The following is a 12,283-nucleotide window of genomic DNA, read 5'->3' as shown; positions in this document are numbered from 1 at the left end:
GCACAAGAGTGAGTTTCACTTTAAGGACTCGATAGTGATACATTTACTCACCTTGAATAATAATATATTCTTCACTGACCTCCATAGATCTAATGGAAGAGTAAGGTACTACACAAGGAGAGTAAGCGTATTGTAATATGGCCCTAATTAAAGAAATACAATTTTTTAAAAATCAAGCATGGGGCTTAGCTAATTCATTCTGATAGATGTAATTTAGCTTTAAATGGAGGTGAGGCCCAAAGAGAATTCCCAGATCCAAACACCCTGGAACCATGGAAATGTCTGGAGCCAGATCTGAATTTGCAGCTGGTTCCTAACTCTACCATGGGCAAAACCAAAGACTCAGGTCCAAACACCTTCAGAATTGCATCTCTCTGAACTTCCTGGCCTGGACCGATCTCTATTTTAATTTTTTAAGGTAAACTTCCACTAATGAATGTGCTGTGGTAAACTGCATATGTGTCATAAAGTCTTGGTGATATGAGAACTGCTTAGAGCGCTCTCTCTGATATCTGAGACCCCTGGGAGAACATCTGTGAATGAAAATTGTCAAGTCTGGAGATTAGCGCAATTGAGAATTAGCAAGAGTCTCCGATATCCTCTCCCGGTTTCTGCTCTCTGTGTGTACTATACCCTTACACAATTAATCTAGACAGGTACATTCAAAGCCTCGCAACAGAAACCACCCACTGCCCTTTCCCCCATTCCTGCATGCATATGAAGGACAAAAAGAAGGCAGCAACTGTGGCTTCTTGTCACAGAAAACAGGTGCTAAAACTTGGAAATGAGCCACACATATGTTTTGATACACACAGTAATTACTGCCACCCCAGGGACTGGCTGCAGTGCAGAATCGCAGCATGCTTATGAAACACCTACTCTACTACAACCTGGTGCTTGCTAATCTGGACGCTTTACTGACCCATACAGTCAGTTTGTAAGTAAGAAGAAATCTCTCTGAAGTGGTCAGAGTCTGTGAGCCCTAGAGAAGTTTGAGCTAATAACCTTTTCGGTGAAACTACCTGCTGAAGCAGGTGTAATCACTTCCAAATGGAATACACAGATAGCAACAGCAAGTACAGCCTTTAGGGAATGATCATTTACTGATCCATCTGCAGACACATGGCATGAGTCCAAATGTGCAGGTGTCTGAACTGTTCACCAGTTCAGACCTTTAAATAACTTTCAGTGAATCTCTTCTGAAACATTCTGAGACTTTTAAATAAAGAATAGAATTAAATCAGCAATTTCTACATGGAAATAAAGATTTAACCAGTCCTGATGGAGAACAAGTGCCTGCCTTTATCCTTCTTTTCTCATTGAATTAATTCATTAAAGGACCTTGGTGTTACCTTGGCAAGAAACACCCTGCAAGAGAGCCAGCTCAATACCTTCAGTTGGAAGGAAAATAAATTTAGACTTCAGAGAAAGTAGTTCAATGCTGATCTTGAGCAAAACTTGATAAGACAAATAAGAGGGAAGAAAAGGAAGGCTGAATATAGTCTTTATATACTATATTGGTCTTCAGGGCAGGGATCGTGTCTTCATGTGGGTGTGCGTGTAGCACAAATGGGGCTGCTGGGTGCTACTGTAATAGAAACCTTAATTACACTAACATACCTTGCCAATTTCACTTTGCAGCTTGTATTGGTTTAATTGCACACAGTCCTGCAGATCAAAAAAAGAAAAAAACTGGGTATTAGTAAAAGGGAGTTACTGTGAACTTGAATCAGTACCAAGAGAAGAAAAAATCCTGAAGACAGAAGCATTAAGGCTTATTTAAGCCATTATATGTTAAGTTATAGTTACTGCATATTTATGACAATAGAACAAAGTAATTATGGGTCAGATTCTGAGCTCAGTTACACAGGCGTAAATCTGGAGTAACTCCACTCACTTCAATAATGTTATTGGTATAAATCACAGCAGAATCTGGCCCTTTTATGTTTAAAATCTGGGGGGTTGTATCTAACCACTGCAGTTAAAAGGAACAGAATTCAAACATCCAGAATACACATTTTAAAAGAAACAAGCATTCAGGCAAGCTCATTTAAAAGACTACCAAAAAGAATAATGAACTTTCAAATTGATCTGATATTTACTGGAATCAATTACCTGTAAACTGCATTAACCTCTATTTGTGAGTTAGCAAGGAGTGAAATTCCACTAGGTTCAGATCGTTGGAATTGTAATTAGGGTGGAATAAAAAAACCCCAGATTTGACAGAAGCCCACCCAACTGAGTTCATTACAACTGTCAAGGCAGGAGTACAACATGCTGCCTGTGTGGGACCTTTGATCTATGTGCCCTGGGCAGCTCCATGGGGATCTGCACTGTTTTATGAGTCATGTGCTCCATCCGATTACGAAAAGCTCACGAAAGCTTATGCTCAAATAAATTGGTTAGTCTCTAAGTTGCCACAAGTCCTCCTTTTCTTTGTGCTCCATCTAGGGAGCTAAAGGTGTTCTTTTAATGCTCCATTAAGGATAGGATGCAATTCACTGGAAACTTAAAATTCACAGTATTGTAAAGTGCACTGCTACTCTGAAAAGTAACTATATAACTATGGAACCTACTTATCCATCAGATCTGCTCCTGGTTTGCATCACAGTCAGATCTGTGACTTAAGTGACTACAATATGTTTGTGTCAGAGTGGTCTGAAAAATTAAACATTAAATTTCACAAACAAAACAAATAAAAAATTCAAAGTGGTTTTCATTTTGCAAAGTTCAAAACAGACCCACCTAATTTTTGCTTTTTGGAAAATGTTTGTTTCCTCTACTGTTTTCACAATATTTGTTTTCATTTTTGTGTTTTCCTTCCTTTCTTCTCTCCCTCCTCCCACCCAACCCTAAAGTTTGGGGAAAAAATGTGTTTGAAAAATTTCAGCCAGCTCTAATTCATTTTCCATGCCTATTACCCCGAATAATAAGACAAAGAGGCACTGAGCAGGATTCTATTCCATTTTGTACAGCAAAGGATTTGTTTATCACATTCCAATTATTTATAAAGGCACTTGATAATAGAATAGGATAATATCACAGCTCATAAAAGTAGCTAGATCAGTTGCAAGAAGCACACCAGCTTTCTGTCTTTCTTTTACTGAGGAATGTCAGCTATATTCTTTTGTCCTGAAACATCACAAAAAAAGATATGGGGCTGGATTCTGATATCTATTACATCAGTGTAAATCCGAAGTAACTCCACATTTACATTACCACTCCTCAACATGGAATGTGAGCACCATGCAAAACAGTACACTAGATGAGACATGCCTGGTAGTGGGTCTCTCTTGATCCCTCTGAAAGAGCAGGGTTATTTTTATCTGTTGTTGTGTGGGAAAACTGAGTGGATGAAGTGAGCTTTACATTTTGTCCTGAAGGTGGTAAGGTTCGTGGCTGTTCTATGATCCAGTGGCAGTGAATTCCACAGTCATGGATCAGCCTCTGTGAAAGCTCTATCACCTGCATATGAGTTTTACTCTTGAAGTGGACAGTTCCATTGTTCCTGAAGAACAGAACTTTTGTGGGAGGATGTGGTCCTGAAGTATGATAAAGTCCCTTAGATCACCTGGACCCATCCCATCGAGGGCTTTGAATATAAGTGAAATCAGAATCTGGCCCTTTGTTCCTAAATGACAATACTTTTCTTGAGACTCTTCTAGGAGTAGCTTGGTGTACCATATGGGCAACTAAGGAGGATGCAGTCAAGATCAGCTCAGTCATCTGGGGTAATGGAAGAGCCGAATAACTAGGTGAAACAGCCAGATAATACAAGGAGGGCATCCAACACACTACCAACAATTGTAACTTTTACATATGGGCTATAATCCAAAAGTCATTGAAATTAATAGAAAGACTCCATTTGGATAAGGCTCTTTGAGAGTCATGAAACAAGGGCCATTTTTTTCAAAGTTCTCTGGACTGTACCACCTTCAGGGCCCTAAGCACACATGGATCAGAGGCCTATTGAAAACTCCGGCATCAAAGGTTCAGTTCTCTGAGGTGAAATTTTACCTAGGTAATTCTGCAGCCTAAGAAACAAAGCCAGACATGCTTCTGGCTCTAAACAAAGATATCATCATCAGACTACAAAGGCCTAAAGGTGAAAACAGTCACCACTGCTATTTTCAAATGCACCTAGGTGCCTAACAGCCATTTAAATCAAGTGCCTAAATACCTTTCAAAATCTGGCCCAATATCTCCATATTAGCAGGACACTCACGAGTATTCAAGTTTTGGGCATTAGATACAATGCAATGAGTTAAAACCTTCCACAGGGTGCATCAGGTGCAGAAGACATGTAGCAGTATGTGCATGCATAGCATGAACTCTAGGAATATCTTCCACATTAAACACATGCTGGATACATAGCAACCATGAGAGAACTGTCAATGTGTGCAGCACCACTAAATATTGACACAGATCTACCCCTGAGCACAGCACATCCTGAGGTGGACTTTCATTTTGGAACTATGCTAAACAAAGGAGGCAACGTGTGTATGGGACCAATCCAAGTCCTAGTAAAGTCAACAACAAGATTGACATTGGGCTAAATTTACTTAGGCACGTAATGATGCAGATATGTGTCTATTGGGATTTACAAAGGTGCCTAAATGAGTTAGGTTCCTAATTCCCACTGAAATTCAAAGTGAGGCAATGTAAATAAAGAGAGAATTTGTCCCAGAATGATTAGGTACTGAGGGCCTACTTTTCAGAGACCGTAAGCTTCCTCTGGCTTCACTGGGAATTGCAGTTTCTCAGCACTTCTGAAAATGAGATCCTGTATCATCAACAGCTTCTACCAAAAAGAAAATAAAAAGATGAGAGGAAGGATAAATTACCAAGTTCAAATATGTTCTTTCAGGTCTAATAAGTCCTACTGAAATAAGAAAACAAATCTTGCAGTGTGTTTATTATCCTGACAGCATTCCACAAAAATTAAAGTGAAATCTTATTCTGCTGGAGCCAAAACGTCTGTGTTTTAATGAAACCACACCATGTGACTTCCATTATGATCTACAGCAAGAAGAGTATGCTGTCAGAGCATTCAGTGATGAGCCTCCATTGGACTGCTGCTAAATTCACAATAGTCAGCCCATGGTATAACACCATAAGACACGTAAGACACCAGCATAGGACATCTGAACAGATAGTTGTGGCTTATGGTACAGGCAGTAGCTGTTTCAGAGTATTTTTGAGCATATAAGCAAAGCAACTCTGTATCCTGTGCACTTTACTGAAGGTACATGAGATTGAAGATGGAACTTTTTTCCTTCCCGTTAGATTTTCCTAGGGTTTGGATGATTCCTATGGGCCCTGGGATTCAGATTTCAGAATACTGGTACAAGCTCCAAAATGCTGCTTGTTGAGGAGCAATGCACCTGTGTATCTCTGAAAATAACTGCTACAGGACATGAGACCCTTCTGGGCCTGATCACCAGGGATCCTAATTTGTCATGCCAAAAAAATCAAAATTCTCCAATAAAACACATAAAAATCCATGTTTTTCCGTGATTAAAATGCAACATTGAACTTTAGTTTCCCTAGCCACGCTATAAATAGGTATCAGTCAAACACGTTTTATTGATATATTTACAATTTTTAAGCAAGTTGGAAGTCTACCAGTGCCATCAATCATTATAATAAAATAAAATTAATAGAACTGCAATTTGTACGTCTTACATGTACCAAATACTTCTATGTCTGTCAGCCCTGGGTGGTGGGACTTGGGCTGACAGTGGGAACCCCACCACTCGGCGCTGACAGTGGGAGCCCGGGGCTGTCAGCCCGATTCCCACCGGCCCAGTTTGGTTAATATGGAGAAATGGATAAGGAAGGCTCGGATAAATGGGGTTCTACTGTATATGTTTTCATTTTTTCACAAAATGTAAAAACTTAAGATTCTTTGTAAAAACACAAATTCTGCGTTTTCCCGGGGCAAACGGATTTCTAGGATCCCAGCTGATCACTAGTGTGAATAGAGCAGACTGGCAGTGGATATAGGCCAGTGAGAAGGGGACAGAAGGGAGGACAGGTTCCATAATTTACTCTCTCTTCCCCCAAATCCTGCAGAGGCCCCACAGCAAGTGGAAAAGGGGTCCATGGAAGCAGGGCTGGAAATGTGAACATTTCTGTGAACATGCCTGTGAACATTCCTGGTGTCAGTTAACACTGACCCTATCAGAAATAATGTACATCGCCATCCCACCTCACAACACAACCACAGCCAAGGTGGCTTTGTGGGGTGGTATTCAGCAAGGAGGCAATGGCAAGAGCAGTACTGAGGCACAGGGGCTCCTCATGAATGGCTTTGGTGGATCCTAGAAGAGGTACAAAGATGTTGAAAGCCAAATCCCTGTTATTTCCTCTGGGAGGAAATAATCTGCCCATTGGCAGTACAGCACATGCAAGGAATAGGGAGCAGACGTGCTATGCAGAAGAACAGCCCATCTGCAGGACTGGCATATTCCTGAACTCTGTAGGGTTGCGAGGCCACATGCCCGACTGTCTGTGCAGCTTCCCCAAGCCATAGGGGAGAACTGCAGCCAGATGTCAGGAGGTTGTAGGGCCTCTCCTGTGGGTATTTTCTTAGGAAGGGCCAAAGAGGTACAAACAAGGGCAACTTATATCTCCTAGGTTTCAGAGTCCTGGCTTCTACTCTGAAAATCCTTTCCAATCCCAGAGCCACGACAGGACTCCAGGCCCTGTGTCTAACCAGGCTTACTGCAGGGACAGGAAACTTAGGCACTCCTAGATGGAAGTCAGGAAATGCACTCCAGGACCCCTGCTGGGGTATAACCACCCACAAATCCTCTTCACCCTATTGTCTGCCTAAGTGAGACCTTCCCTGAGGACTCAGCTCTGGGGGATGTAATGGCTACAGCTACTCCACCACAAGACACTAAAGGGCTTGCATACCTTGTCACAACCCTTTAAAATGCTTTACTCCCTTCTGCAGCTACTACTAGCCTCCTCTCTTCTTCCCCTCTACATTTTATACCATGCCATGGATTAAATGAAAAGTAAATACACCAAGGATGAAATGTTGAGGGTTTCAGATGGGCACCCACTTTGCACAGGCCCTCTGCACAAGGGTGAATTTCACCCTAACAGAAAAAGGCCCATCAGCATAGCAGCCTTTCACTAAGTGCATTGCAGAATTGAACACAACATCCACAAGAAATTTAGCTACTAAACTTGGTTCTTTAGTGGTTAGAACAGCAGCAGCTTTCTTTAATGAGAATGCCCTTGGGGGACAGGCAAGCAGGAAAGTACAGACTGCCAGCTTCTAAGGTAGAAATTCTTCCACTGCAATAGTTTTTTGAGCTCAATTAGTTCAAGGGCTTCCCTTATCCCTCCTCAGTGAGTTTTTGGGTGTGCAGGAATTGTCTAAGAGATTCTGCAAGCAGGGTGACATTCACTCCATGCAGGGGGCCAGCACAAGACATAGGCATCACTGAAGTTCCATGCAAACTGTTGAAGAATAGATTGTGGTTTAGGCCTTAAGTGGAGCCTAAGACCTTGTGCTGGCTCTCTGAACATGGATGCATTTCACTCTTAATGCACTCAAGACTCCATTTAACCTAGATATTTCCAGCTTTTGCTTGTTAATTTCAACACGGCAGTTGCATAAACAGAGGCAACCTAGATTTCATCTCCCAAAGATGGCTTGTTTTTCTCCTCAGACAATGCATATCTTATCTGGGTCCCCCTCTGCGACCCAAGGATCACTTGATGCCAGCTGGCAAAGTCCATAAGGGTTACAGGGATCCACTAGGTGTGACATTTACATTCTAGTTCAATAAAGAGTGTCATGTAAGGTCTCTAATGAAATCCTGTGTCATACTGATTCTCTTAATCATTGTGAGATGTATGTACAGGTGATATTTCAGGAGTTATGTATCTGTATAAAAATTATGTTTTTAAAGCATGTTAAAGTTTACAGCTGCAGTATTCCATAGTAGTCACCAATATGCAAAATACGGCAGTACTTTTTATGTGAGAAACTGTGGTGAAATATAACTAAAAGAATAGGGGAAATTATTACTTACATTATACCGCTGTAACCAACACTGCTGACATTTGCAGGTAACAGTACATCAGCAATGAAAGAAATTACCTGGGCACTGATCCTATTCCCAGTGAAGTCGATAGGAGTTTTTTATTGACCTCACAGGGAGCAGGATCCAGCCCTAGGTACTGCAAGAACAGGACTACATTAGCTCTGTTGGCAGCAATGTATATATAGAAAGAGGCAATCAGTCAGTACTGAAGAAGAGTGGATAAGATACACGGAAAACAGCAAAAGCCAGAAAGCTGCACATAAAGATACAACAAATTTTAAATGTTTAGTACCAAAGTTTTATTGGTTTTTAATCAAAGAGGAACAGATCAATTCTGATACCATATTTTTCAGAATGAATTCAGAAGAAACAAACATCTTAATGTGGGAAAATTTTAGTACAATTAGTATTGTTTTCATATATTCAGTATATTATTGTCTTTGCTATTTAAAATTATACATATTCCTATATTATATACACATGTTATATCTATATCTATCTCTATATATCTACTTCTATTTCGCAATGCCAGCAATGTGACAAACACTCTGGGCCCAATCCTACAAAACACTTAAGCACATACTTATCTTTACTTAAATGGGCCTCCTAGTGTGCTTAAATACGTTGCAGGATCAGGACCAGAGTACTCAGCACCTTGCAAGATGTTATATAAATGGACAAAATAGGATTTTACTGTGTTATATGCTTACTGAAAACAAAATCTCTATGAAAATAAGAACAAAAGAATGGCCATATTGGGTCAGACCAATGGTTCATCTGGCCGAGTATCCTGTGTTCCAACAGTGGCCAATGCCAGATGCTTCAGGGGGAATTAACCAAACAGAGCAATTATTGAGTGATCCATCCCCTGTTGTCCCGTCCCAGCTTCTGGCAGTCAGAGGTTTAGGGAGACCCAGAGCTTGGGATTGCATCCCTGACCATCTTGGCTCTTGATGGACTATCCTCCATGAATGTATCTAATTCTTTTTTTAACTTAGTTATTCTATTGGACTTTACAACATCCACTGGCAATGAGTTCCACAGGTTGACTGTGCATTGTGTGAAAAAGTACTTCTTTTTTTTCCGTTTTAAATCGGCTATCTATTAACTTCATTGGGTGCCCCTGCTTTTTGTGTTATATGAAGAAGTCAATAACACTTCCATATTCACTTTTTCCACACCATTCATGATTTACAGACCTCTATCATATCCCACCTTAGCTGTCACTTTTCTAAGCTGAACAATACCAGTCTTTTTAGTTTCTCCTCATATGAAAACCGTTCCAACAGCGTTCCCTCTAATTTTTCCCACGCATGTGCGGAATGAATTTTGTTATGTGCACCATTATGGAGATGATGTGTGACACATCACCTCCATAGAGGTGTACATAACAAATTTCATGTGGCGGGCGTGGGGCAGAGGCGTTTGGAGTGTGGGAGGGGGCTCAGGGCTGGGGCGGAGGGTTGGAATGCGGGGTGGGGGTGAGGGCTCTGGCTGGGGGTGCAGGCTCCGGGGTTGGGCTGAGGGGCTCAGGGCTGGGGCAGAGGGTTGGGGTGCGGGGTGGGGTGGGGGTTCTGGCTGGGGGTGCGGGCTCTGTGGTGGGGCCAGGGATGAGGGGTTTGGGGTGCAAGCTGCCCAGGGACTACAGTGGGGAGAGAGGACTCCCCCCAGCTCTCTCTCTCCCCACAGCAGCACCTGAGCTGCGGGGGGAGAGGTGCCTCTCTCTGCCCCCGCAAGTCTGGGGCAGGTCTGTGCTGTGGCCAACGGGAAGAAGCACCTCCCCTCACTGCGGTAGGTTCATTTAAGAAGCACCTCTCCTTGTTGCAGCAGGTATGTGTTGGGGGAAAGGCATCTCTCCCAACCTCAGCCCTGAGCCCCTGCACAGCCGCGCACCTTAGAGGGAGCCCTAACCTTTTTTGTTGACCAATTCCAATATATCTTTTTTTAATATGGAGTGACCGGAACTGCATGCAGTATTTGAGGTGTGGGAGTACCATGTATATCTCTAGTGACATTATAATATTTTCTTATTATCGATCCTTTCTAATGGTTCCTATAATTCTGTTAGCTTTTTTTGACTGCTTGCTGCACATTGAGTAGATGTTTTCAGAGAACTATCCACAATGACTCCAAGATTTCTTTCTTGAGTGGTAACAGCTAATTTAGAACCCATCATTTTGTATGGCTAGTTTGGATTATGTTTTCCAACGTGCATAACTTTGCACTTATCAATAATGAATTTCATCTTCCATTTTGTTTCCCAGGCACCCAGTTTAGTGAAATCCCTTTGTAACTCTTCACAGTCAGCTTAACTATCTTGAGTAATTTTATATCATCTGTAAATTTTGCCACCTCACTGGTCCTCCCCTTTTCCAGATCATTTATGAACATGCTGAACAGAATACGTCCCAGTACAGAGCCTTGGAAGACCCTGCTATTTACTTCTCTTCATTGTGAAAACCGACCATTTATTCCTACCCTTTGTTTCCAATCATTTAACCAGTTACTGATCCATGAGAGGATCTCCCCTCTTATCTCATGAGAGCTTACTTTGCTTAATAGCCTTTGGCATGGGACATGTCGAAGGCTTCTGAAAGTCCAAGTACACTAGTGTGCTCAAATACTAGATCACCCTTGTCCACATGCTTGTTAACTCCTTCAAAGAATCCTAATAGGTCGGAGAGGCATGAATTCCCTTTACAAAAGCAGTGTTGACTGTTCCTCAACATACTGTATCATGTTCATCATGTTCATCTATGTGTCTGATCATTCTCTTCTTCACTATACTTTCAGTAAACTGATGTTTGGTTTACTGGCCTGCCAGGATTGCCTCAAGCCTTTTTTTAAAAATCGGCATTACATTTGCTATTCGCCAGTTATCTGGCACAGAGGCTGATTTAAGCAATAGGTTACATACCAGAGTTGTTAGTTTTGCAATTTTGTATTTGAGTTCCTTCAAAGCTCTTGGGTGGATACCATCTGGTCATGGTGACTTATTACTATTTAATTTATCGATTTGATTGAAAACTTCCTTTACTGACACCTTTGATCTGGGACAGCTTCTCAGATCTGTCACCTAAAAAGAATGGCTAAACTGTGGGAATTTCCCTCAGATCCTCTGCAGTAAAGTCCGAAGCAAAGAATTCATTTAGCTTCTCTGCAACAACTGCCTTGTTTTCCTTGAGTGCTCCTTTAGCACCTTAGATCATACAGTGACCCACTGATTGTTTGGCAGGTTTCTTGCTTCTGATGTGCTTAAAATTCTTTTGCTGTTAGGTTTTGTCTTTTGCTAGTTGCGTTTCAAATTCTCTTTTGACCTGCCTAATTATATTTTTAAACTTGACTTGCCAGAGTTTATGCTCCTTTCCATTTTCCTCAGTAGGATTTGACTTCCAATATTTAAAGGATGCCTTTTTGCTTCTAACAGCCTCTTTTACTCTGCTGTTTAGACATGGTAGCATTTTTTTGGTATATATTTAGTTTGAGCCTCTATTATGGTGTTTTTAAATAGTTTCCATGCAAACTGCAGGAATTTCACTGTTGTGACTGTTCCTTTTAATTTCCATTTAACTAGCCTCCTCATTTTTATGTAGTTTCCCTTTTTTAAGTTAAATGCTTCCATAGTAAGTTTCTTTGCTATTTCTACCCCCTACAAGGATGTTAAATTTAGTTACATTATAGTCCCTATTACTGAGTGGTCTGGCTATATTCACCTCTTGGAGCAGATTCTGTGCTCCACTTAGGACCAAATCAAGAACTGCCTCTCCCTTGTAGGTTCCAAAACTAGAGGCTCCAAGAAGCAGCCATTAATGAGGTCTACAAATTTTATCTCTGCATCCCATCCAGAGGTGGTATGTACCAGAAAATATGGGGATAGTTGAAATCCCCCATTATTGTTGGGTTTTCTGTTTTCGTAGCCTCTCTAATATCCCTACACATTTTACAATCACTGACCACACCACATGATCCATTGTTTACAGCCAAGCTCTACGATACAACAGCATTTGCTCCAACCCTCAGACAAACACCTACAAGATCTCTATCAAGCATTCTTACAACTACAATACCCACCTGCGGAAGTGAAGAAACAGCTTGACAGAGCCAGACGAGTACCCAGAAGTTACCTACTACAGGACAGGCCCAACAAAGAAAATAACAGAACGCCACTAGCCATCACCTTCAGCCCCCAACTAAAACCTCTCCAACACATCATCAAG

General features: G+C 41.5%; 1 protein-coding gene across 6 annotated transcripts in view; it reads right to left on the bottom strand.

Moving 5' to 3' along the window:
- CAMKK1 (calcium/calmodulin dependent protein kinase kinase 1) overlaps positions 1 to 12,283 on the bottom strand; it is a 196,146-nt gene that overhangs the window by 88,002 nt on the left and 95,861 nt on the right. For 5 of the 6 annotated variants that reach the window (XM_007054151.4, XM_027831224.3, XM_027831227.3 and 2 more), the window contains exon 3: positions 1,621 to 1,668. The exons of the other annotated variant lie outside the window; for it this stretch is intronic. In XM_007054151.4, coding sequence (XP_007054213.1) covers positions 1,621 to 1,668 — 48 coding nt within the window. The remainder of the gene's footprint in view (positions 1 to 1,620; positions 1,669 to 12,283) is intronic. 6 annotated transcript variants of the gene reach the window in all.

The sequence above is a fragment of the Chelonia mydas genome, chromosome 17 (genome assembly GCF_015237465.2).
Source record: "Chelonia mydas isolate rCheMyd1 chromosome 17, rCheMyd1.pri.v2, whole genome shotgun sequence".
In the NCBI taxonomy this organism is placed as follows: domain Eukaryota; kingdom Metazoa; phylum Chordata; order Testudines; family Cheloniidae; genus Chelonia; species Chelonia mydas.
This window is presented reverse-complemented; position numbering and strand designations above follow the sequence as displayed.